The sequence below is a fragment of the Emys orbicularis genome, chromosome 7 (genome assembly GCF_028017835.1).
Source record: "Emys orbicularis isolate rEmyOrb1 chromosome 7, rEmyOrb1.hap1, whole genome shotgun sequence".
NCBI lineage: Eukaryota > Metazoa > Chordata > Testudines > Emydidae > Emys > Emys orbicularis.
Window position 1 is genome coordinate 130,881,102 of NC_088689.1, and position 27,830 is coordinate 130,908,931.

The window sequence follows — 27,830 nt, forward strand, 5'->3', positions numbered from 1 at the left end:
CTAATGTATTTTCCTTCATTTTTAACAGATAAGAATAAAAAATGAATTTTAATGTCTGGAATATCAAAGAGATGTTCAGTACTCCCACAGCCACAAGGTAAGTGGTTTTGGGTTTTGTTATTATGTTTATAATGTTCAAATAATCATGATAGCCTACTGGCTGTATTTAGCTAAAAGATTGAGTAGCTGCTCCCATTAATTTGCAGTAAAAGTTATTTAAATTGCCCTTTGCAGAACTAAGTCAAATAAACCGGAAACATTGTCTGCTGACATCCTAATTTTCCTGGCGTGTTTATTCCTGAGGTCATTAGCAGGTCTCCAGTTAAGGAGCTGATATGACTGTTGTTTTGTGTGATGCACTAGTACAACTTAGACTTCAGGTATTGAATTTGAGGATCTCCATGAAAAAGTCTAAAATAGCTGTGCTTACAGTAGCACTGATCTGATACTGTGTTCTAATTTTACTTGAGAAAACATTAAAACACATAAGAAAATGTTTTACTGCCAGATAAAATTATTGGAGGCTTTGTGTGTCTCATCTGTGATTTCCTCTGTGCTATTTACACCTTAAGGCATATTAAGTACAACCTTAGTCCATTCCGTGCTTTGCTGCTCATTGGGCTACCCACATGAGCCATCCTTGCCTGTCATCTGCCCTTCTCTCCAAATCGTCCCATTTCATGTGGAGGTGCTTGATGTCATTCGGAACTGTTCGTTTCCATGGCATTCGCAGTCTTCCTCTCTTTCTTCATGTGTTTTCTTGCTTCCATTCCAGGGCAGTATTTGGTAAGCATTCTTTTTCTCAGCACATGCCCCAGCCACTGATGTCTTCTTTTATAGATTATTTGTGAGTGGGTGCCTTGTCCAGTCATTTTTCTGACTTCTTCATTCGTCTTCCTATCTCTCTATGTTATTCCCAATATTCTTCTCAGACATTTGTGATGAAATGCGTTCAGCTTTTGCGTCCCTTTCTTGGTAAGTTGCCATGTCTCACTGCTTGCGGGGAGGGATAGCTCAGTGGTTTGAGCATTGGCCTGCTGAACCCAGGCTTGTGAGTTCAATCCTTGAGGGGGGCCACTTCAGGAGCTGGGGCAAAATCAGTACTTGGTCCTGCTAGTGAAGGCAGGGGGCTGGACTCAATGACCTTTCAAGGTCCCTTCCAGTTCTAGGAGATAGGATATCTCCATTAATTTATTATTTATTTATATGTTGTGATGGCGATAACAGTTGCTTTGCATACCTTCAGTTTTGTCTTCAGGGAGATGTTTTTGAGTCTTCCAAATGCAGTGTTTGCCTTCCCGATTCTTCTTCTTATTTCCTCGGAATTGGTACCATCATGGCTAATGGTATTTCCAAGATATGTAAAATTGTCCACCTTCTCCAGTTTCTCTTCTTCAATTTTTATTTCTCTCCCTATAGTCCCCATTAACACGACTTTACATTTCTTTGCATTGTATCTCAAACCTATCTTCTCCATTACTTCTTTTACTTGATTTGTGCATTTTTGTAGTCCGTTGGCATCTTCATTGATATGAGCGATGTCGTCAGCTAAGTCTAGATCAAATAGCGTTGAATTGTTCCATTTTAGGCCATATGTATCACTGTCGCATCATTTTAATCCATAGTCAATGACTGGCATAAACAAAAAACGAGTCAGGACACACCCCTGCCTTACACCTGTCTTGATGCTGAATGGCTTACTCAATCCATTTTCCATTTTAATGGAGCATATTGAGTTGGCATAGAATGCCTTCAAATGTTCATTAATTTTGTTGGAATTAAGTACAAAGGCCTCTGTAATTAATGAAGACTAAGAAAAAGCCTATGTATAAAGGCTTCTAATCTGAGTGATGTGCTGAAGGTTTCATGTCACCAGTACTAAAATATCCTGGGAATTTCTAAAATTAATACATGACAATTTCTTAATGCAAAAAGTATTGCATCCAACACAGGGGAACTCTACAGTATACCTCATCTTGACAGATAAAGAGGAATCGATTGCAGAACTAAAAATTAGTGGTTGCTTTGATGCAAATGATCATGACTTGATACCAATGATTAATTTTTGCCAGGGCTCAGCCCCAGCACCTCTGAGCTCAGCAGTTCATTGCCCTGGCACCTCTGGGCTTAGGGTGACAAGACAGCAAATGTGAAAAATCGGGACGGGTGTGCGGGGTAATAGGAGCCTATATAAGAAAAAGACCCAAAAATAGGGACTGTCTCTATAAAATCGGGACATCTGGTCACCTAATCTGGGCTTGCCACATGAGTTATGAAAATAAATTGCTTGAGCCCTGGCACCTAGTTGCTTGAGTCCTGGAACCTCTTTCATTATAGATTAAACATTGCTCGTTACATTTATTGTATGCAAGCAGAGTAAAGCCTAAACAAATAAAATATATACTGGGTGCTCTTGAAGAGCCAGTTTTTACAAAGCTGAAAACAATTATGAGCCAGAGCAGCTGGGAGAGAGAACTTGAACAGAAAAATGTGAATGATAATTGAGAATCATTTAAGAATATTTTACTCGATGCCCAAAAATCCACAGTCAAGAAAGGCTATGCTGGTTTTAAAAAAACCAACCTGGCTTAGAGGGAAGTGAAAACATCGTATATACACACACAAATGGAAGAAAAGGGAAGTTAGTAGAAATTGGAAGCTCTGAATTGTATCCTTTTGCTTTCCTTCTCAATTTCTTACAAGTTAAAAATCAGTGGTCAGCAAAGTTAAGGACCATAAGAGTTTAAATATATTAGGAACAAAATGAATTAATCCATTACTAGATGGAATTGGTAGAATTGTTAATGAGGCAGAAGTATTCAATAAATACTTCTGCTCTGTATTTGAGAAAAGCCAGATGATATAATCATATCATCATATGATAATGATGAACTTTCCATTCCATTATCAGAAGGGGTAATCGTGTTAGTCTGTATCCACAAAAACAACGAGGAGTCCGGTGGCACCTGAAAGACTAACAGATGTATTTGGGCATAAGCTTTCATGCATAAAAAACCCCACTTCTTCAGATGCATGGAGTGAAAATTACAGATACAGGCATAAATATACTGGCACATGAAGAGAAGGGAGTTACTTTACAAGTAGAGAGCCAGTGTTGACAAGGCCAATTCAGTCAGGGTGGATGTGGTCCATTCCCAATAATTGATGATGAGGTGTAAATACCAAGAGAGGGAAAATTGCTTTTCTAGTGAGCCAGCCACTCCCAGTCCCTATTCAAGCCCAAATTAATGGTGTTAAAAAATAATAAATTAATGGAGATATCCTATCTCCTAGAACTGGAAGGGACCTTGAAAGGTCATTGAGTCTAGCCCCCTGCCTTCACTAGCAGGACCAAGTACTGATTTTGCTCCAGATCCCCAAGTGGCCCCCTTAAGGATTGAACTCACAACCCTGGGTTTAGCAGGCCTGTGCTCAAACCACTGAGCTATCCCTCCCCCCCGGCAACCACAAAGGGAGTTTGCAAATGAATTGTAGCTCTGCAGTTTCTCTTTGAAGTCTCTTTTTGAAGTTTTTTTGTTGAAGGATGGCTACTCTTAAATCTGTTATTGACTGTCCAGGGAGATTGAAGTGTTCTACTGGCTTCTGTGTTACCATTCCTGATTTGTGTCCATTTATACTTTTATGTAGAGACTGTCTGGTTTGGCCAATGTACATGGCAGAGGGGCATTGCTGGCACATGATGGCATATATCACATTAGTAGATCTGCAGGTGAATGAGCCCCTGATGGTGTGGCTGATGTGGTTGGGTCCTATGATGGTGGTGCTAGAGTAGATATGGGGACAGAGTAGGCAACAGGGTTTGTAACAGGGATTGGTTTCTGGGTTAGTGTTTCTGTGGTGTGGTGTGTAGTTGCAGGAGAGTATTTACTTCAGGTTAAGGAGTTGTCTAAAAGCGAGGACTGGCCTGCCTCCGAAGGTCTTGTAGATCGTTGATGATGTGCTGGAGAGGTTTTAGCTGGGGGCTGTACGTGATGGCCAGTGGTGTTCTGTTATTTTCCTTGTTGGGCCTGTCCTGTAGTAGGTGATTTCTGGATACCCGTCTCGCTCTATCAATCTGTTTCCTGACTTCCCCAGGTGGGTATTGTAGTTTTAAGAATGCTTGATAAAGATCTTGTAGGTGTTTGTCTTTGTCTGAGGGATTGGAGCAAATGTGGTTGTATTTTAAAGCTTGGCTGTAGACAATGGATCGTGTGATGTGGTCTGGATGAAAGCTGGAGGCATGTAGGTAAGTATAGCGGTCAGTAGGTTTCCGGTATAGGATGGTGTTTGTGACCATCACTTATTTGCACGGTAGTGTCCAGGAAGTGGATCTCTTGTGTGGAAATTGTTGAAATCCAGGTGAAATTCTTCAAGGGCCTCCTTCCTGTGGGTCCATATGATGAAGATGTCATCAGTGTAGCGCAAGTAGAGGAGGGGCGCTAGGGGACGAGAGCTGAGGAAGCGTTGTTCTAAGTCAGCAATAAAAATGTTGGCATACTGTTGGGCCATGCGGGGACCCATAGTAGTGCCGCTGCCTTGAAGGTATAAGTTGTTCCCAAATCTGAAATGGTTTTGTGGGTGAGGACAAAGTCACAAAGCTCAGCCACCCAGGTGTGCCGTGGCCTCATCAGGGATACTGTTCCTGACAGCTTGTAGTCCATCCTCGTGTGGAATATTGGTGTAAAGAGCTTCTACATCCATGGTGGCCAGGATGGTGTTTTCAGGAAGATCACCAATGCATTGTAGTTTCCTCAGGAAGTCGGTAGTGTCTTGAAGATAGCGTAGGGTCTGAAGAGAGAGTCCAAATAGCCAGATAATCCTACTGTAAGTGTGCCAATGCCTGAGATGATGGGATGTCCAGGATTTCCAGATTTATGGAGCTTGGGTAGCAGATAGAATACCCCTGGTTGGGGCTCTAGGGGTGTGTCTGTATAGATTTGTTCCCATGCTATAGCAGGGAGTTTCTTGAGCAGATGGTGTCCATTCCACTAGTATTTCAGGAGGATGTTAAACAGCAGCTACTAAAAGTTAGACTTTTTTAAATCAGCAGGTCCAGATAACTTGCATCTGAGAATTTTCAAAGAGCTGGCTGAGGATCTCTTGGGGCTGTTAATGTTGTTTTTCAATAAATCTGGGAACACTGGGGAAGTTCCAGATGACTGAAAGAAAGCTAATGTTGTGCCAATATTTATAAAGGGTAAATGGGAAGACCTGGGTAATTACAGGCCTGTCATTTTGCACAGGAACAGTATCAGGCTGAAGAAATGACTACTCTTCTTCTTCTAGCCTTAGTCACCTAGTCCTTCTCCATTCCAGTCTGTCTTGAAGCAACTAATCCTCAGAAACTCCTCAACAAATCAAATCCTTTTGTATAACATCCATCCATCTAGTTTTGGGTTTTCCAAAGCTTCTCTTGCCCTCCATTTCTAATTGTAACACCCAGTTTCCTATATATTCTTCCAATCTCCTTCTCACATGCCCAAGCCATCTAAGCCTGGATTCCATCAGCTTTTCTATAATTGGTGCCACCTTAACACTTCCCTTAATTGATTTGTTCCCAACATCATCCATCCTTATAGCTCCAAGCATCAGTCTTAACATTTCCATTTCCATTGTATTCAAAATCTGCTCCTGTCTCTTCCTCGGTGCCCAGCATTCGGAGCCTAATTCTCTTGTAGATCTCACTTCTCAAGTTGATAGGAGAATACCTGTTGCAGATCACACCACTCACTTCTCTCCATTTAGGCCATACCTTTCCTGTTCTGCTTATATTTTAGTCATCGAGTTCACCACTATTCTGCCCTATCAAACCTAGGTACCTGAACTTCTGTATCTTTGGTAGTGCATGGCCCCCAGACTTAGTCTCTTTGTCGTCCTGCAAGGTATCATTTGAATCTGCCGTTTTATTTCTGATGATTTTCATGCCATTTCCTTCAAGCACACACCTTCATCTCTTTAAATCTTAAATCTTCTTCACTTCCTCTCTGCTATCCCCCATGAGCACTACATCATCTGCAAAAAGCCTGCACCAGGGTGCCACTCTCTGGATGTTTTCTGTAAGTGTATTGAGCATGTGAACAAAAAGGGGCTTAGTGCTGACCCTTGCCATATTCCGACTCTTACTAGAAACTGTTCAGTTTCTCTGCATTGGCTTCTAACTGTGGTAAGTTTCAGAGTAGCAGCCGTGCTAGTCTGTATCCGCAAAAAGAACAGGAGTCCTTGGGGCACCTTAGAGACTAACAAATTTATTTGAGCATAAGCTTTCGTATAGCCCACGAAAGCTTATGCTCAAATAAATTTGTTAGTCTCTAAGGTGCCCCAAGGACTCCTGTTCTTTTAACTGTGGTAGCAACACCCTCAAATATGTCCTGGACAAGTTTGACATAGTCTTCAGCGATCACTTTCCTTCCCATATAAAACCAGATGACTGCTCTCAGAACGTGGTCATAAGCCTTCTCAACTTTGATGAACAGATTTAAAAATGTTATTTATATTTGTGTACAAGCTATCTGAATGCAAAGATTGCATCCATTATTGACTTGTCTGTCACAAATACAAACTGATTGTCACTGACCTTTACTTCTCTTCGTAGTCTCTTACTCTTATCAATAACTTTATCTCATATCTTCATCACGTGGCTCATGAGTTTAATGTCGCGGTAGTTACCACAGTCTTTTTCTATGCCTCCTTTTCTCTTAAAGATTGGTACTAATGTATTCTTTTTCCAGGTATCAGGCATCTTCTCAGTCCTCATGATGAAATTAAACAGTTGTGTCAATATATTCATGCCTACTTGCCCAGGCACTTTCATACTTCTGCTGGTATGCCATCAAGGCCAAGAGTTTTTTTTATTTTTCATATTGCTCAATGCTTCTGCAACCTCTAGAACAGGTGCCACCAGACCCTGGTTTGGTTTTATCCTACAACATGGTTCTCTTGGATTCCCTTCATTCATAAATCTTTCAGAATAATTTCTCCATCTTTCCTTAATCTGGATCTCATTGATTAATATATTTCCACTTTAATCTTTAGTGACTTTGGTGAGATCAATGTCATTAGTTCTATTATCATGGGTCTTTGCCAGTCTGTCTATTTCTTTATCGTCCTTCATTTTAAGAGAGGCATAAAGCCTTCTGTAGCTTTAGCCTTAGTGGCTTCCACCTCTAGCTTTATGGGGTTTTTTTACAGTCTTGAAAATATTGCTGTTGGACTGTTGAGTGCCGAAGTTTAAAACACTGTCTTTTCCTTCACAGCCTCTCGTACTTTCTCATTCCACCACCAGATCTCACTGGAGGAAAAGGCTCTGTTTTTATTTTTTTTATTTTTTACCAAGCAGGTTCATTGCGCATTCTTGAATTTTGCTTGCAGTATGATTCTGTCATTGATTTGTAACTTCTCTTAATCATTCTAAAGAGTTTTTCTGCAACAATTCTGTTGTAATCTCCTTGCTAACTTCATTATGCTTTTGCCACTAGGTTTTCTCTACTGCTTTGGACTGTTTTCTTCCTATGTAGAATATGTATCCATAGTCAAGAACCAGCATTCTATGTTGAGTTGCATAACTTTCCACTGGTATGACCCTTCAGTTTTTGATGTTCTTCAGCTCAGCTTGGTTTATCTGGAAGTATTTATCATCTTTCCTCATGTGACCATTGAGGTTGGCTCCAATTATGATTCTTTCTTTCTCACATTCTGTACAACAGTGTCCATTTCTCCCCAGAAATCCTCTTTTTCTCGTTCACTATATCCCACTTGGGATTCTTATGCACATATAATATTTAGGGGGCCATTTTCACCAAAATTATCCTGTCACTTGCCTTATCCACAACCACTACACATTCCCACATCACTTTGCGTAAAACTAGACCAACACAATTTCTCTTATTCCAAGTACCATAGTATAGTAGTTTATAGCCTTCTCTTTATCTCTTGCCTTTGCTACCTTCCATTTGGATTCTTGGATGCAGGCAATCTACATTTTCCTTTTCATCAACATCTAAGCCAGTTCTGCACGTTCTCCAGTTAATGTCCCTATATGCCTATTTTCTGGACTTTCTTCTTTGACTGCATCTGTCCAGAAAGATGCAGTCACGCTCAGATGAGGATGCTAGACTGTGTTTCTGAAGAATGCCCTAGTTTTCATAAAGGGTGCATAAAGAACTCATTTTATAGGTTTCTTTGGCAAAGTTTTACAGCCGGCTTCCAACACTCCTCCTCTTTCAACCAGGCTTGGGACTAGCTATAGTGGAATTTTGGCCCTGACTATGCAATATTTAATGCTGTCTGAAATAGCCCACTTGTCCCCCACCTACCTCGCCTTGCCTGTAGGAAAATCTAAAGGAGTGAGGAAAGGAGAAGGAAATTTCAAGATTCTCCTTGTGGAGATTTTTCTTAAATTTTTCCATCAGAAATGTAGAACAGGGTCTGTCGCTCCCCATGGAAGCAGCCTGCAGGAACCACCTTCAAACCTTGTAATTCCCATAGCAGAACAACAAGAGGCCAATTTCATCTGTGTGGAGGCCCTGTCCCTTCATGCCAGCCTTGTGTTCTTAGCAGCTCCTTCCCACTCCCTGGCAAGATGCTTCTGTTGAAACCTCACTGACAGTTTCCCTAACCAGTGGTTGCCTCAGGGATTCCCCTTAAAAGGGTGTCCCCATTGCAAGACCAAGGAAAGGGAGGTGTGGAAAAGTCTATCTGTCCAGGTACTTATGTGGCACCTTTATAGCATCAGTGTCCACAACTTGAGGCTGAATGAGGTTTTCTGGAGAATGTGTGGGACTATGGAATTATGCTTTTGTTATGCTGGGTGTTGGGTAAAGTCTCTGTGAAGCTGGTGGGCATAAGAGCCATCCTTCATTCAGGGTAAATGTAAACAATTAATGTTTGTCAGCTTTTAGCAGGAAACAAGAGAGTGACTCTCAAACTGGTTTGTAGGCCCCTGACTGACGGTAGTCCATTAGGATGTGTTTAATAACCAACAATGCAGGATTGGGTGGTTGGTAGAACAGGTGTGTTACCATGAGTGGCTATTTTCTGAAGTGGACTGCAGAATGAAAATGTTGGAGAGCCATACAGTACAGTGTTGTTCTTATGCATGCTAATCTCGATTTACGTATGGTATCATTACCATAGACTCTGCCTCCCATTTTTGTTATGTATTTATTCTTGCAACACTCTTATGAGATAGAGAATTACTGTTATTTCCATTTTACAGATGAAACACAATCAAGGCACAGAGAGGCTAAATGACTTGCCCAGGGTCACAAAGGAAGTCTGTGGCAGGGCAGGAAATTGTACTTGGGTCTCTCAAGTCCCATGCAAGTGCCCTAACCACAGAACCATCCTTCCTTCCTTTCTGTAACACAAAGTTTGAAGGTTAACTGACTTACAGTATTATCTGAAATACTTTGCTGTTTCATTACTTAGTCATGATTTTTGCTTGAGGTTCATTCCCTTTCTGCTCTACATTATTTCAGGACTAATAAATCATCCAGTCGGAGCAGTGCTCCTAGTGATTACTCCAGCCTCAGTGACTCTCAGTTCCTCTTTGGTTCCCAGTTCTGTCCAGAGAACTCACAGTCAGCACCAGTGCCCCTGGAATGCAGTGCACAGTCAAGACAACAAAAAAACTCCCAGCAGAACTCTGAGGATGTGAGTGTGACTCTTGGAATTTCTCAGCTAGCATTGTACTACCTGTGGGGAAGTATTAACAATTCAAAATTAATTCAAAAGACTGTAAGCTCTTCAGGGTAGGGCTCATATCATCCTAAATGTTTGTATAGTTTCTTGTTCAAGTGATTGCACATGTGCATTCCACTCTTGGTGTGAACATACACAGTCGCTGGAAATTTTCCCATCAGTGGTACCTGTCAGGGCAGCTTGAACACCCTTTGCTGCCATGCATCAGTGGCACCAGTATAAAGGGCACAGCTGACCCCGAGCCCCTTCAGTTCCTCCTTACCACCCATGACAGTCCCTGGGTGGTAAGGCGGAAGTGAGGGGGAACTGCAACTGTTCATCTTCCTTTCAAGTGCTCTCAATAGACGGTGTACTCATGTATTTTATTGTAAATAGTTTAGTAAGAACATAAGAATGGCCATATGGGTCAGACCAATGTCTATTTAGCCCAGTATCCTGTCTTCCAACGGTGGCCCATCCCAGATGCTTCAAAGAGAATGAACAGAACAGGGCAATTATCAATTGATCCATCTCCTGTTGTCCAGTCCCAGCATCTGGCAACTGGAAGATGCTGGAACTGTGTTATTACAGGTATCAGTGTTTCAGTATAGTTAGTTAGGTGTTACCCCATCTGAGGGTTTCAGTCGATTCCTAGTGCCGAGGGATGTCTTGGTCACAGGGCTTCAAGCCCTGAATTTCCTGCAATAAGGCTATGCCCGTGGGCGACCCCCACTCAAGTTGCTTAAAGTGCCTTGGGGAAGCTCCTATAGGGAAGCATTGCCAAACTTGCAGGGACTTTAAGTCTCACACAAAGAAAGATCGTGAAGCTAGGCTAAAGTTTCTACTCATGGAGGTGGCCTTGTGACCTCCATCTGAGCCAGGTTGGTGAGACTCAGCACCAAGTGCTGCAGGATCAGTAAGGAGTGCGCCTCCTACTGTGCCTGAATCCCAACACCACTCACCATCCAGAGCGCCTAAGAAGAGGCATAAGAAACAGACTGCCGAGAGGGGGAGAGCCCCAGTATCTAAGTCTGCTAGGCATGGGGTTAAAAGTAGAGTGCAATCTTAGTCAAAGCACTTCTTTGCTTTGGCACCACAGAAGCTGGCACCGTTGACAGTGGAACCTAGGCAGGTATATAAGAATGGCCAGACTGGGTCTGACCAAAGGTCCATCCAGCCCAGTGTCCTGTCTGCCAACAGTGGCCCATGCCAAGTGCCCCAGGGGGAATGAACAGGGAATCACCAAGTGACCTATTCCCTGTCGCTCATGCCCTCCTGCACCCCTACCCCCAATTTTGTGAGCATTCATGACCTGCCATACAATTTCCATACCCAGATGTGGCCCTTGGGCCAAAAAGTTTGCCCACCCCTGGGCTAGGGACACCATCCCTGCCCATCCTGGCTAATAGCCATTGATGGACCTATCCTCCATGAATTTATCCAGTTCTTTTTTTAACCCTGTTATAGTCTTGGCGTTCACAACATCCTCTGGCAAAGAGTTCCACAGGTTGACTGTGTGTTGTGTGAAGAAATACTTCCTTTTGTTTGTTTTAAACCTGCTGCCTGTTAATTTCATTGAGTGACTCCTAGTTCTTGTGTTATGAGAAGGAGTAAATAACACTCCCTTATTTACTTTCTCCACACCAGTCATGATTTTATAGGCTTCTATTGTATACCCCCTTAGTCATCTCTTTTCAAAGATGAAAAGTCCCAGTCTTATTAATCACTCCTCATACGGAAGCAGTTCCATACCCCTAATCTTTTTTGTTGCCCTTTTCTGAACCTTTTCCAATTCCAATATGTCTTTTTTGAGATGGAGCGACCACATCTGCATGCAGTATTCAAGATATGAGCGTACCAAAGATTTATATAGAGGCAATATGATATTTTCTGTCTTATTATCTATCCCTTTCTTAATGATTCCCAACATTCTGTTCACTTTTTTTGACACCACTGCACATTGAGTGGATGTTTTCAGAGAACTAGCCACAATGACTCCAAGATCTCTCTCTTGAGTGGTAACAGCTAATTTAGACCCCATCATTTTATATGGATAGTTGGGATTATGTTTTCCAATGTACATTACTTTGCATTTATCAACGTTGTGATAGTGTTGTGATAGGATGAATCTTGATGTCTGTCAGAGAGATTGAATAGATTGGAATCTTGACTCTGAAAGGAACACAGCCCCTATAAACTCACCTGCCATTTTGTTGCTCAGTCACTCAGTTTTGAGAGATCCTTTTGTAGCTCTTCACAATCTGCTTTGGACCTAACTATCTGGAGAATTTTTGTATCATCCTATAAACTCTATCTTCTGTACGGGGATACTGTATCATCTGCAAATTTTGCCACCTCACTGTTTACCCATTTTTCCAGATCATTATTGCTCACGCTGGAGGCATTTGCAGCGCCTGAGATCTCCTAGCCCTGTGGGTGCCGGTATCACTGGCAGTTCAAGAGTCGGCACTATAAGTGCTGCCAGGTGTGGGGGAACTAGCTGTGCCAGCCCATGTACCTCTGACAGCTTGCCCTTCAATACCGTTACAGGGGAAACCTGTGAAGCTCACCACTCTGCATGCTTCTCCACCTTGGCACTAGTCACTGGCACCATTTGGAACAGCACCTTTGTGGTCAGCAGAAGGAGAGTAGTCTTCCTCCAAGGGAGAGATTGGGTCCTGTGTCTCCCAAGAGATGGAGGAAGAGCAAGCCCAGCCAGTGCTGGCCTTCTCTTCCTCGTCCCCTGATGAGGCAGCCTCAGCAGAGGGCATTTTGTCTCCCTCAGATTGACTACACCTGTCAATGAGGCCATTATGGACCCCATTATGGCAGACCCCTGCATCGCTTGCCCCACTTCTAAAAGGGCTGAGTGCAAATTTTGTGTGCCCTCCCAGGGTTATGAATTCCTTTCTCTCATCCTCGCCCCAGTGTCTGGTACTATCTGCCGCCAATTAGAGCAAGATAGGGCGCAACCACAAAATCAAAATACTCAACAACAACAACAAAACTCCAGACCTCTTTGGTAGAAAAGTTTATTCCACTGGGGGGGTTGCAACTCCAGATTGCCAACCAGCATGCACTTTTGGGCAGGTGTGATTTTAAGGTATGGGACTCCATGCTAAAATTGAAAGACATGCTGCCAGAAGATGCTAGACAGGAGTTCTCCTCGCTTGTGGATGAGGGGAAATCGGTGGCGAGGGCATTGCTGCAAACTGCTTTAGATGCAGCTGACTCACCTGCCAGGTCCATGGTTTCGGCAGTGGCCATGCGTAGGAGCTCCTCGTTGCAGTCCTCCGGGCTCCTACAGGAGGTCCAACAAACTGTGCAGGACCTGCTGTATGAGGGATCCACGCTCTTTTTGGAGCAGACTGATGCTAAACTCCATGGATTATAGGACTCAAGGGAGGGATAGCTCGGTGGTTTGAGCATTGGCCTGCTAAACCCAGGGTTGTGAGCTCAATCCTTGAGGGGGCCACTTAGGGATCTAGCGCAGAATCAGTACTTGGTCCTGCTAGTGAAGGCAGGGGGCTGGACTCGATGACCTTTCAAGGTCCCTTCCAGTTCTAGGAGATAGGATATCTCCATTAATTTATTATTTGTATTTATTTTTATACTCCTGTTATTTCCTAATCCCAAAAACAAAGGGCAGTCTCAGACTTATTTTCAGCTTGCGTTAGCTCAACAATTATCTCAAAAAGATAGTTTTGCATTGTCGTCCTGGCATCCATCAATCCCTCACTGGATTCTGGAGACTGGTACACTGCCCTTGATTTAAGAGATGCCTATTAACATGTGTCAATATACTAAGGGCACAGAACGTTTCTAAGGTTCATATGAAGCACTCACATTACCAGTTCGGCCAGTCTGCAGCTCCCCAGGGGTTCACAAAATGTGTGGCTATGGTAGCAGCGTTCCTGATAAGAGTAGGAGTGCAGGTCTACCCTTACCTGCACGACTGGCTAGTCAAGGGCTGGTCCAAAGCTCAGGTTATATCCAGCATTCAACTCATCCAGTCAACCTTCAAAGACCTAGGCCTGCTGATCAGCACAGACAAGTCTACACTTTACCCTGTACAGAGGATAGAGTTTATAGGGACTGTAGAAGATTCCAATCTATTCAATCTCTCGTGATAGGATGAATCTTGATGTCTATCACAACAGCTCAAAGCTGTCTGAAGCTCCTGGGGCACATGGCCGTGCACATATGTAGTACAAAACACAAGGCTGCACCTCAGGCCCCTCCAGACATGGCTGGCCTCAGTTTACTTGCCACGTCGCCATCATCTCGACACTGGTCACAGTAGCTTTGCAGGTTCTAATTTCATTGAGTTGGTGATTGAACCCCCTCACAGTTCTGTGCAGGCATTCCCTTCCTTCACCCTCAGCCTTCAATGACACTGGTCTCAGATACATCATTTCTAGGGTTGGGAGATCACTGGGGGCCCCACCGAACTCAAGGCCTGTGGTCCTTGAGGGATCTCACTCTTCATTTCAACGTCAGAGAGCTCAGAGGATTAATCTGGCCTATCAGGCTTTCCTACCTTATATCAGAGGGAGAAACCTGCTTGTTCTTACAGCAATATTTTACCTCAACAGGCAGGAAGGAGCTCACTCATCCCGCCATTGTCAGGAAGCAATTCACCTGTGGGAATTTTGCATAGCCCATTTGATCAACCTTGAGGCCTCTTACCTTCCAAGGGTGCAGAACAAGCTAGCAGATCATTTTCAAGTCACCACGAGTGGTCTCTCTGCCCAGATGTAGCCAGATGCATTTTCCAGCAGCGGGGGACTCCCCAAATAGACCTATTTCCAAACAAGTCCAACAGAAAATGCCATCAGCCATGCAAGGCCACAGTCCAGGCTCTATCACAGATGCCTTCCTGCTACCTGGACAAGAAAGCTTTATTATGCTTTTCCCCCAATCCCACTCCTAAACAGAGTGCTAAAAAAGATCAAGCGGGATAATGCCCATGTTATATTATTAGCATAAGTGTGGCCCTGCCAGCCCTGGTTCTCCACTCTTCTGGATCTCTCAGTGGCAACTCCAGTTTCACTCCTTTTGCACCTAGATTTGATTTCCTAAAACCATGGTCTGCTTTTCCACCTGAACCTGCAATTCCTTCATTTAATGGCCTGCAAACTCCATGGCTAAGTCCCAGGGAGAGGCTTGCTCGGAGCAAGTTTGCCAGGTCTTGCTAAGTAGCAGAAAGCCCTCCACCAGGGCTGCCTACCTGTCCAAATGGAGGTGGTTCTCTATCTGGCTGTCGAACTGGAGTCTCGCTGATGCAGTTATCCCTCCAATGCATATTAGACTATCTGTTGCACCTGAAACCACAAGGGTTAGCAATTTCCTCCAGCAAGGTTCACCTGGCAGCAATATCAGCTTTCCACCCTTGTGTGGATAACGGTTTTGTTTTTTTCTAATGAGATGTGTGACACTCTGTACTTCAAAGTAGCAACCTGGAGCCCTCATGTTCACCACTATCAAATGATTCTATGTTTTGTACAAAGTATACCTTGTGAGGTATCATTTTAAAAGTCTTAATCTGCTTCACATTAATATCCTGTTGGATTGCATGAACTACCATTGTTTGTGAAGTTATGAAGTATTGCTATATATGTTACTGAAATATGTTGTGAGGTTGGGAACGCCCACAGCCAGCCTTTCAGTTGCAACAAGGAGTAGCCATCACCAGCTATACGTGGATTGATGGCCCATCAAAAAAAAAATCCACTATCTCCGAGGCTTCTCAGAGAAGGCATGTACACCCTGTCACAGCAAGGATCTTTGTAGCAGCTAGAAGAAAGTATAAAAGAGGGGCAGTGATATCATCGCATGTCCTCTTCCCCTCCCCCATCTCAACACCTGGAAGAATGTCTGGAAGAAAGACTTTGAACTGGGGAAGATTGGTCCCAGACTGGAAGGTGGTTCAGTCTGTGTATAGGGGAACTGTAAGCTGCTTGTATCATTCGTTAGGTTGAGACACTGCTTGATTCAAATCTTGTTTACTCTAAGTGAGAATTTAGTCTGGTTCTTAAGAAACCAACTCTAATCTCTATGCCTGCTACTTATAATCACTTCAAATCCATCTTTCTGTAGTTAATAAATCTGTTTTATATTTTACCTAAAATCGTGTGGTTTTGGTTGAAGTGCTTGGGAGATCTCAGTTCAGATTATAAAGGCTGGTGTGTGTCTATTCCACATTGAGTGGCGAACTACTTAATGAACTTGCACTGCCCAAGGGAGCCTTGAGCAGTGTAAGATGGGATAGTTCTGGGGTGCAAGGCTGGGAGCTAAGGGAGGTTGGCTGGAGCCTCTCTGTTGATGGTTCATGAGTGGCTGGGAGATCATTCATGTAAGCCAGTTGGGTGTGTCCCTGCCTGTGAATGGCTGTGTAAGTGCAGTGCATGCCAGAGGCTTGTAGCTTGACGTTAGCATCACAGTGTGAGGGATTGTCCAGGCTGGAGGGTTTGGAGGGCTCAGTGGTCCTACAGTTCAGGTTGCATCTCAGGGATCCCATCACAATATGACAATCAGATTCTGTAAGGGCCTGGAAAGGTTGTACACCTCTACCCCGATATAACGCTGTCCTCGGGAGCCAAAAAATCGTACGTGTTATAGGTGAAACCGTGTTATATTGAACTTGCTTTGATCCGCCGGAGTGCGCAGCCCCTCCCCCCCGGAGCGCTGCTTTACCGCGTTCTATCCGAATTCGTGTTCTATCGGATCGCATTATATCAGGGTAGAAGTGTACCTTCAAATAAGGAAACCCTTTTCCCCTTGGGCTTGTCAATTTATGGGAGAACCATTTGAGCCTTTAGCAACATGCTCGTTACTACACCTTTCATGGAAGGTGGTTTTCTTCATAGCCAGAAGGGTCACTGAGCTGCGTGCTCTAACATCTGAACCATGTGCACTGTCTTCTGTAAAGATGAGATATACTTATGCCCTATCTGCGTTTTCTCTCTAAAATAGCTTCAAGTTTTCACATCAACCAATCAATGTATTTACCTGTATTTTACTCAAAACTACATGCAAATAGAGACAAGCAACAGCTACACATATTGGACATTAGACAAGCACTGGTGTCCTACATAGACAGGAGAAAACCATTTTGGTGGTCCACCCAGCTGTTCGTGGCTATAGCAGACAGAATGAAAAGTCTTCTAGCCTCTTTCTGACCCCTCTGCAGTTTGCTAAAGTCTCCCTCCATTGACTGCAGCAGGTTTTCATCCAACATGGAAAAGGAAATTCTCTCTTCAAGATGAAAGAGGGCAATTTGGTGTGATTTGCATTCAGATTAAATTTAAAATTTAAGGGAAAGTTGATTCCATTTTGCTCAGCATAGTGTTTGGAAAGTTTGCAGGATGAGAAGGAGGTTTTTGCTGCTTAAATATTAAACATTAAAAATCTTGTCCTCAAACCCATATTTGAAGCATTAAAAACTGGCTTCCAGTGTATGATGCTAGAATATTTTGATGATGTTTACATGCGAGCAGAATGTTGTCATTTAGTGGGAAGCTCAGCATCGGCTATTTAAGTTAAATAATTTATAGCATATCTCACTGTGAGAACTTGAATTCTTTCACTGCTTTTCCTCCCCTGAACTTGCTGTGCTTTCATCATTTCAAGCCTCTACTGTCCAGCCGTTCAGCATACGTTATTTCCTTGGACATATCTGGTGTGTTTGGCAACAGCAACCAATACAGCGCACTACACGGAGCAAAATACGGGAAGCTTTCTTTTTATAAAGTACAATCTAAGTAAAGTTTCACCTGCTTTAGTCTGATGGGAATACAGCCAGCCTTCATTCCCTTCTGCAGGAAGTTGATGTAGCTACTGCATGTGGACCAAGAATCTCATTAAATTCTTAATCTGTCTGTCCAATCCAACCTGTCACACCCAGTCACTGTGGTGCCCCACGGTCTGCAGAGAACTTGGTGCATGAATGTTTTTTCTAATTAATGTTCTGAATATTTTTGTACCTTAAATATTGTCATTTTTTCCTTTTTCACACAACAGAGCGAGCCCAGTATTTTTACGAAGTACCAGACAAAACCACAGTTGTTTGGTGGCGATGAAAAGGAAAAGGGTTCATTTGATTTTGGTGTTGGAAAGCTCAAGAATGTCTTAGAGCAGTTTGAAGTGAATAAGAAAAAAATAAAGGACAAACATGACAGGTATGCAAGAATCCATTGCAAACTGTGATTATGAAGGCAGCTGGCATTCTCAAAGCAAAAACAACCAGTAATATGACCACGCTGCACATTCCTGCCAGAAAGGTGTCATTTATGTTTGTAGATGTTCTCTGATTGGAAGACGTCACAGGCTGAGAGAGTGTTATACTTACAATGTAGATTTATATAACACTTCTGTCAATGAACCATAAGGAACTGTAAAGATTTTACCTGAATTTACCTTCATCTTTCTTTATCTTATCAGCAGATTTTATTCTGTGCAGATTCCCCATGAAAACCCATATTTCTCTAAATTCAAAGGATTGTGTTGTGAGAGATCAAAGGGCTCGCTACATCAGCATTTACATATAGAATAAAGAAGGAGATTGCTACGGACATTTGTGTTGAACTGAATAGGAATATAATTACATATTTAAAAATTTACACCTATATCATTTTTATTTTGTATGCAAGATGATTAGAGCTGTATTTTCTGCTGAGACCACCTTCATTTCCTAATAAGCTCTTTATCATATACTAAGGATGCTCAGGTACATGCTAATCCTATCAGGTTTTGTTGAGCAAAGTAAGGGCTTCAGTCTCCAGTGCGAAGAATGACAAGTTCTCCAAAGGCTGAGAAATAATTCCTAGCTCTGTGTATTTCATTAAAAAATGAGAAAATATGAAAAATGAGTCCTAGGAAAGCCTTTAATCAAATCAGATTGTGTATGTCACTGACTTTCTCCTGAGATATTTTTAAAGGTCTCTGATAATATAAAATTTGACATTCTAGTTCCTATTAAGTGAGAGTAAGAATTGTATATATGTGAATAAAGGGATGTGCAAATATTGAATTTTAAATGTTTAGGCAAAGTTCTGAATTCTGTTTTGTTTATTCTGTGAATCAGTTTTGGTTTTCCATAAGTTCCAAAGAAAATATTTTGTAAAAGCTGCCATCTGTACAGCATTATTACTCTTGGGTCACAGCGCCCAGTGCAAGCCACCCTTGGCTCAAAGTTTTTGGATCCTCTGAAACAGTGGTAGTGGTGGATAATGCATGAGCCTTCCCTTTATTGCCCAATTGCACAGTACTCGCTGCCACTACCTCAGCCGCCAGAACCTTCCAGTCAGTTCCTTCTTGGCTATAGTCAGCCAGTGAGTTGAATTACAGGTAAGTATAATTATCTCTCTCAGAGGAGAGAATATGTTCTGGTAAGTACAGTATCTGTCCAAGTGTTTTTAAAGAAGCGTTGTAATTTGTAAAGTGAAGTGATCCCACAATAGACTTGCAGGCTTATTTAAACTCAGGAACTTGGCAAAATCAAGGCCACAGTAACATTGTCAATTCATGGTTTTCAAATCATTCTAGCATGTCCATGGTAGTAAAATGTGCCCTGAAGTCCAGCCTTCCTTCAATCAGTGTAACTATGCTCCTGGAGTGTATTGTATGCGATCAGCTCTTCAGCCTCTCATTGGAGTAGGAGAAGTTTGCTATCAAAGGGAACCGATTTTGGAACAATGTTTTCATCACATTTCTAGATCACTTTTGTTAGAAAGAGAAATAACTAGGCAAACAAAAGGAAGGCCTGTAAAGATTCTACCTAATCTATTTTAGGTTTTAACATAGCACCCACCTATCAACCTAGTACCCGAGTGAGCTCCTTGCTGAACCTCTCAGTGCAGGGAGAGGGAGGGGTAATGTCCCCAGTGGGACTTCAGCAAGTGATGTAGAGTTGTGTATATATTGCAAGGGGAAAGCTCACTCCAAGAATTAGACAATTTTATAGTAATAATCATCACCATTGTAAAGTTAAATATGATAATGTATCAAGTTGTATCCCCGCCAGTTTGACTATTGCAAGGGCCCTCCTCTTTTCCCTAGCAATAGAAATATTTCAGTGCACCTGCCTACCCATAGGTTATTAGACTCTGCCTCCCCTGCCCTTTTGGATGCTGCAGTTTGAGTCCATAGATGATCAATCCAAAGTGATCTGCATCCTCTGAAAGGGAGACAGGGTAGCTCTTTGCTTAGCAACAGTCTTTGCATTTTGCCCTTGATGGGTCAATCATGAAAAGAATATGAATTCTGATTGGCTAGCACACATCAAAGAGGTAGATTAATTTACAGAAAACACATTCCGTCGTTCAGATGAAAGGCCTTTGTTACCCTCTGTTACAGTTCTTCCTGACACTGGCCTTGTCTACACTGAAGATTTTCTGAAATTGTCCTACAATTGCTTTAGCACTGTTGCTGCTCTAGTGTAGACCATCTGCAGGCATTTCACCATCATCTTGTGTAGTCCTATTCTGAGCTGACAACATATTGGTAAAAATGCTAATAGCAAGTCTACAGTTCCCACCATTGCTAGCATTTCTGGAGTTGTACCAGTGCTAAAGCAAGAGTGGGAGGATTTTTAAAAAATCTTTGTCAGAGGTAAGGCCACTGAGGTTTTTCTAATGAAAGTAAGGTGATTTTAAGGGGTGAAGGACAAAGTCTCTTATTCTACATTATGTCTTGCAATGTTTCATGCCTCATGATCCCCCTAACCTTTCCTCATTTCTAATTGTTTCAGTATTGTTTGCATACCTATTTTATGCTCTCTTTGTTTCCATTTTAGTGAAGTTTTAAGCACCTTTATTTCCAGTGTCAAAGAAAGTGTTCAGGGGGTAAGTAAATCCAAATTCCAAGCTGTAGCCTTTATCTAAAATTGAATTGTGGTTCTGCATTAACCTGTAGTGTCCCTAGGGCATGAGCTTAGCTCCTGTGACACTACAGTTTTCAGATCAATAGGGTGAGTTACCCTTTACATTCTCTTAGATTGGGAGACTCTGAAGAGCACACAAAGAATGAATACAGTGACCACAAACACAATTACAAGCAAAAAATCTTGTTTGTATAATAAGTTACATGCACATACCCATCTACGCCACCTGAGAGAGCCCAAGCAATAGCCAATGCCATATTCATATACCCAGAGCTATTATAGAGTCTGGTGGATCGCTCAACAGGTGGTCATGATAGAAGGGTAGTTCCTGCTGAGGTCTTCTCTTGGAGTCTTCCCACCCTCTCCCTACCAGGAAACTGCTTGTTGTTCTGACTACGCCTAACACCTTGTGCATATGCATGGGGGTTCCAACCTCCGTTTATCTATCTGTACTTCCATACCCCATACATTTTGCGGTTCCCCACTTTCCAGAGGTTGTTCTCTTAGTTCCCCTTTTTCCTATTTACATATTATTAACATTTACGTAAACAGATGCCAGCTCATGCCAAAGCACCAGGCCAATTCACTTGTATATTAGTATAGATTAAAATGATTGTTAATTGTATAAGAATGTATTTGGTGTTTAAACTTCATAAAAACTATTGGATATTACATGCATTGTTTTAATTTATATGTATCCTGTTATAATGTAGTAGCAAATGTTTTTATTGTATATACCCTGGTAATGAAATAACCCATCAAATGAGAAAGAAGCCTTGTGTAATGCAAAGGAAGAACATTGTGCACATTTGAAGGCTAGTGGTCATTGTATATGAATATCAGAGATCAAAGACTCTAAATGGACTCCTGTCTTTCCACCAACCAAAGAAAGAGGCCACATGGGTGGTGACCCTGTCAGCTTGTTTTCTGTGAGAAGAAGCTATAAGTTATGGATTCAGGGAAAGATCCTGCATCTCTAGACTGTGTAGGCTCTTACAGGGAAGGGTACCAGATGCAAAGCAGAGATCCTAAGAGACAATCTGGGTATTCTGAAAAGACTTTTGGGAAATTGGAAGTTTTATATCTCTGCCACCATTTGGAATTGTACACTGTGACTCACCTGTACATATATTTTACCTACTTTAACCTCTCAATAGCTCTCATTTCCTTTTCTTAGCTAATAAATCTATAGTTAGCTTACTAGAGAATTGTCTGGCAGTGTTGTCTCTGGTGTGAGATCTAGAATGCAACTTGGCCTGAGTGAGTGACTGGTCTCTTGGGACTGGGGATAACCTGGAATATTTATGATTTTTGGTATAAGAGACTATCACTAACTCCAATTTGGGTGGCGAGATAGACTGGAAAGTCTAAGGGGACTCTCTGTGACTCCAAGGTAAGACTGTTGGAGTGATCCAGGAGTTCACATTTCGTACTGGCTTGGTGAAATCTTATTATAGAACACATCATCCATTTGGGGTGTCTGTCCTGTTTTTGACAGCTTGCCCTGAGGTAGCCACTCATGGTCATGAGCCACTCCAGACAGCGTGACACCAACCTCTTTTTCCATATCGGGACTTCCACATCCCATGAATTTTGGGGTACCCTGCTTTTCAGAGGTTGTTTATTAATTCCCCTTTTTCTTATTAACATTTACGTAAACATGTTCCCATGGTAACCTGCAGTCAGAACGAAATTTTCTGTGATGTTACAGTCAGGTGTCTTGCGGTCCGAACAGATACATTGTGGCTTATTTTCCTGTAATATTACCTACTGGCACATCTTTTACAGTAATCTTATGGTTTTATTGGCATAGGGTCAGTCTTACGACATCCACTCATGTCAAGTCTCATTAAGCTTGAGGCCTAGTTTGGCTAAAATGAAATCTTACAGGTCTTAACCTGTAGGCCTTGCGTTACAGCCTTACTTTACTTATATACCTCATACACACTCATCACTCATAAATACTTGTCAGACTTATACTCCTATAATCCTACAATTTAAATCTATTAATCACACACTGATTACATATGAAATGACATTTGAGTGAACCATAACAATAGATAATACAATTAAATGAATTAATTAGCTACAAAGTCCAAAATAAAGAGGTTAGAAATATTGTAGTGCATTAATTTTATTTTTAGTTTAATACAATGTTTGCCTTTTTGAATGACACTATTTTAAACTATAAATAAATACTCCTTTTTGATGCAATTCCATTCAGTTTTCACAATTTATTGCAAATACTGTAATGCAAGTGAATAGATGACAGACTATGAATTTTCTTATTTGTCTTGGTTTTTGCAGTTGCAAACGTGCTTGGACAAGTTTGAAGAAAGTTTGGATTCAAGAAATAAATCCATTTTGGATGGCTTGGAAGCCGTTTCTAAGACCTGTAAGCATTTGCTATATTTCTGTTAATAGCAGAGGACATTGTCAAACTGCCGAAGTTAGTGTGTTTTCTCCAAGCTGGGAGATAAGACTAGTAGTGCACTCTCACACCGTATAAGCTCATGGGTTTGTCTACACTCATGATCTTTCCCTTACCAATATTTGCCATCCCTGCACGTTGTTTATTGCTGTGTCAAGCAGAGTTCTGAAATGTTGTTTTTTTTCAACAGATAACCACTATGCGCATCTTTGGCTCTGTGTAGATGATGATAGTTATTAGAATACTTGGAGCACTAATGACCCGTATAATTAAGGTTATCTGAACATTTAATTCTGAGCACCCATTTTCAGGTTTTCACAGCTTTCTCAAACTTTTCATGTACCAGAATTAAAATTTCCAGGCCTAGTCTCTGCTTGAAGTTTTGGGTTTTTTTTTAAGTTTGAGGGGGAAATTGTAGTCATTTTTGAGTGTGAGGCAAATGAAAATATACTTTCCCCATTATAAGAAAAATGTTTACAGCCCTATTTGAATATATCTAGCCCTGAAGTGGTTGGAAGTAGAAAGTCTTTATAAGGAAGAGTGCTTTGAAATGTTCCAGAGAAAATTTGGTCCGATTTGGCTGAGCTCTGAGCCTTTGAAAAGTCACACTTTGTGATCATGCAGTAGTTTTTAATGCTAGCAGTATTTATAACAAACAACCTGACAGTGTTCCAAAGAGGCCTGTGTTCCACTGGGTGTGCCTGGGAGGCTAGCTTTGTTACATACTAGAAAGTTAAAGTGTAGTAAAGATTTTGCATTGGGTGTAGCATGGCTTTGTAGGAGCCCTGCTTCATTTACTGTGTAGCAAAAAGTGGATTAAGGAAGACAGGGTTCTGAAAGACACTCTGTCTTATTCATTATGACCCTCTAAAGGTGAATGAGATAGAGTCTAATTCATTCTTTACACAGTGAAGTGTCCATTGGCTTGCACAGCTGGAAAACTGTGGGTTTGATTCTTGTTTACATTAAAATCCTTTTACATTGCTTTGGTAATATAAAGGAGCCCTGAAGGGGCCCTAGTATAAATGAGAATCAGCCCAGAAAGCTTGCCACTACATTGAAAACTTAATGTTTTCAGTGGCTCCAGCTGCCCATGACATAGGAATGCTCTGTAGGAGCCTTTGCCTCACTCACTGTACCTCTTGTATAGAAATTCTTTCCATGCTTTCTGTTTTTCTGGTAGTCCTAGAGTAATGCAAAGCAGCAGAATATGCTACACCTGTTTTACCTAAGGTTTTAGAAAGATTTACATTATTTATTTACATTATGAAAGTGTACATCACATGGTGTGCACATTCCATACACAAAGGAAAAACGCAGTCCCCATCCCAAAAGCAAAAGAAAGAGCAAGGGAAAGGGACATGTCATACAAACAAACAGGGTGAAGACTGGCACAGTCCTCTGAGTTCCTTGTTGTTTAACAAAGGAACTAGTTGCCCCATCTCTGGTTGATTGTTAATTCTTGACCTAACCCTCTACAGATCCATAATTTCTTTAATATATTGTCATGAACTGGGTGAAACCTTGTTATGGGTTGAGTTAAAACATTGTTCAAACTGATGTGTGTACGAGCTCGTCGGTTAAGTTAGCTGTAAGAGACAGCTAAGGGGCCACACTTTCAACAAAGGCCTACAAGAGTCTGCCCAGAAACTAGCACCGGGTGGGCAGAGGGTTCCACTGGGTGTTGACAGGATGGGGGGGGGGGTGAGAACACTCAGAAACTGAGATCAGACAAGAACAATGGGAGAAGCAGAGGCAAAGAGCAAGAAAGCCAATCAGTAGCCTGTGACTATAGTATGACCCTTGGAAAAGTGAGAGAGAAAACCTTTGGGTCTATGGGCTAAAGACACTAGGGGCTACAAGCTAATCATAGAATATCAAGGTTGGAAGAGACCTCAGGAGGTCATCTAGTCCAACCCCCTGCTCAAAGCAGGACCAACACCAACTAAATCATCCCAGCCAGGGCTCTGTCAAGCCTGACCTTAAAAGCCTCTACGGATGGAGATTCCACCACCTCCCTAGGTAACCCATTCCAGTGCTTCACCACCCTCCTAGTGAAATAGTGTTTCCTAATGTCCAACCTAGACCTCCCCACTGCAACTTGAGACCATTGCTCCTTGTTCTGTCATCTGCCACCACTGAGAACAGCCGAGCTCCACCCTCTTTGGAACCCCCCTTCAGGTAATTGAAGGCCGCTATCAAATCCTCCCTCACTCTTCTCTTCTGCAGACTAAATAACCCCAGTTCCCTCAGCCTCTCCTCATAAGTCATGTGCTCCAGTTTTGGTATAAGATTGTATAGGATTTTTCATCTGCACACTTACTTTGCTTTGGCATGTATTAGGCATTAGTAATAGTGGTGATTATGTTAAGACTAATTATTGTGGTGTGGGGGAAACTACTTTATATCCTAGATTGGTGACCCAGAAGATTTCAGCTGGCCAGTCACTATGATTGTGTAGCACAGCAAAGCATTTCATTCAAACCCCGCGGGGAAGAATCAAGCACTATTTTATTCATATTTACAAATTAAAGAGTAAATGCAGTTTTTATTGATTTCCTTGTTTAGTGCAAGAGACTGCTCAATCCCACTATGAATCAGTGCTGAATGCTCTAACAGACAAAAGCCAAACTGAGCAGATATTACTGGAGATGGAGAGGAGACTTGCAGCTGTAAGTTCAAAAATTCATCTGTTGTGCGGAATCTGGGTCCTGAATTTCTCCCGTTTCTTAAAAAATACTAATGAAATATTAGATTATGCCTTCCTATGATAGGTTATGAAGATGAAAGTTACCATTCTAATAGAGGAAAATATGTATATTGAAATGCTAATTCTAGGCTAACTCTGCCGTCTAGTAATCGTGCATTACGCTGCCCTGCAGGGATCCAAACTGGGGTGTTGATCATGATCTTTTGTTCGCCAGGATAGCAGGTACCACTCCCAGAGTGCCATCAGCGTGGTGGTGGCCCCATTTCCCAATGCTATGGGAGCTGTGCTCTGGAAGGGCCTGGCTTCTGGCAGCTTGGAGAATGCTGGTGCAGTATGTCTCCGATAAAGAGGGATGGGCGTGCTTCTCATGGAAAATCAGGTCAGACAGGGCCTCAGGGAGAGAACAAGGGACTTAGAGGGAGCAAAATATGACTTGTCATAAAGGTGCAAGATTGAAATGTCAGACTTTAAGCTGCCTAGATGGAGCTGGATTCCCAGAAGGGCCCCGCAGTGTATGTTTGTGGCAAACAATAAGCCACAGGAGGAAGTGGTATGTTGTCTTCATGAAGATAGGGAGACACCATAGTGAATTAGAAATTCACCCACCCAAAGAAATGTTACCACCATATTGCTTTTTGAAAACATGGCTCTGTACCAAAACATCCAGACTGCTGATACTTGGGTTGATATGAAAGCTAAGTGGACCATCTAAGATACTAAAGGGGTTTTGGTTTGAATGTTACTGTTGGAGTTTTCAGTATTTATTGCCTAATTTCTACTCTGCTGACTACTTTCCCCAGAAAGATATGGAGATTTTAGATGTGAAATCCAACTTACAGTTACTGAAGGAGAGTCTGGAACTACTAACATCTCAGCAGAATAAGCAACATCAGAAGCTATGTGAACAGTTAAATCACCTACCATTCCCCAACATCTTAGCTGAACTGCAGACATTCATTTCCACTTCCAGATTTCCCAGTTGCATAAAGGATAACGCATCCCAGACCTCTCCAGATATATTACAGGACCTCTATCTCATCAGTCAGGAGAAAACATGCTGTCAGTGCGATCAGACCACGAGGGTTTGCAGAACGAGTTCCTTTCAGACTCAGCTGCGCTCCATGACAATGGCAAATAGACATGGAGATTCCCATATGAAGAATCACATAGCTAAAGATGATACAAACAGGACTGATTTAAACACAGTAGCTGGAAGGGAGGTTAATCTCACTACTACAGTTTTACAAGGCAAAGAAAACATGACTATTCAAGAGATGAAGTCTGCTTTAGAAAAGCAACTCTCTGCTAACAATCCACCTTGTGCCTGCTGCTCCAACACTGACGTTTCTTGGGATAGTCATAAGAAACATCAGCTGCTTACTCAAGAAATACCTCAAGCCACACCACTGAGGACGGTAATCGGGAAAGACTCTAAGGGAATCAAAACTGTGACTCCTTCACAACAAAATCAGAGCCAACTTTGCCAACCTCCTGTACAAAACAATATGGCTGGACAAAGAGACATAGACTTTGCCACAGACAACATGATGCATATCACAGTTGTAGGAAACAGACTAAAAAAAGAAAAGTCCAAAAAACCCTGCCGGAGTAAATTAACAGTGAGGAAAAGAATGTACATTGCTAAGAAAAAAGGAGACCTTTCCAAGTGTCCTGACAGTGGTCTGAAGAAAAAAATGACCAGCAGGTGGATGGAGTCGGAGGATTCCAGAAAAAATTACTCTCCCACAGATACAGTTACGCTTCATTCAGGGAACTCTGGCCCAGGGTCTTCAGCTCCCAGCCACCAAAAGCTAAGCAGGGCCCAACACAGGAAGAAAGAAAACTCCTTGCCAGTGCTCCACTCCCATGAAAACCCGGAGCGGCTTGCAGCCAAGAGAAAGGGAATATTGGAAAATAAGAGGAGAGTGGATATTTGCAATACCAAAGGGACTCTCTGTTTCTGGGATTGCTCTCCCAGGGAGAGTGACATCAAGGGTGAAAAACAGATGAGCTGGTTCAGTCTCCCAAGCACCATGGCTTCTAATAAGTCGTGTCTGTCTTTCGCCCCTGCCCAGCATAAGAATACAACATTTTGCTCCTTAGTTTTTGATAGTGATTATTCTGATTGA

General features: G+C 42.2%; 1 protein-coding gene across 1 annotated transcript; it reads left to right on the forward strand.

Moving 5' to 3' along the window:
• The first annotated feature begins 41 nt into the window (after positions 1 to 41).
• IHO1 (interactor of HORMAD1 1) lies at positions 42 to 27,830 on the forward strand. The gene is made up of 7 exons (XM_065408277.1): positions 42 to 97; positions 9,477 to 9,651; positions 17,701 to 17,858; positions 20,474 to 20,522; positions 22,868 to 22,955; positions 25,560 to 25,663; positions 26,502 to 27,830. Exons 1-7 carry the CDS (start codon positions 42 to 44, stop codon positions 27,828 to 27,830), a joined length of 1,959 nt encoding a protein of 652 aa, XP_065264349.1.

Excerpts from the sequence above, each read along its gene's own strand:
- IHO1 (XM_065408277.1), top strand. The coding sequence starts at position 42 with ATGAATTTTAATGTCTGGAATATCAAAGAGATGTTCAGTACTCCCACA. Across the intron at positions 22,956-25,559 it reads GGAAGCCGTTTCTAAGACCT|TGCAAGAGACTGCTCAATCC; the intron begins GTAAGCATTTGC and ends TTCCTTGTTTAG. Across the intron at positions 25,664-26,501 it reads TGGAGAGGAGACTTGCAGCT|AAAGATATGGAGATTTTAGA; the intron begins GTAAGTTCAAAA and ends TACTTTCCCCAG.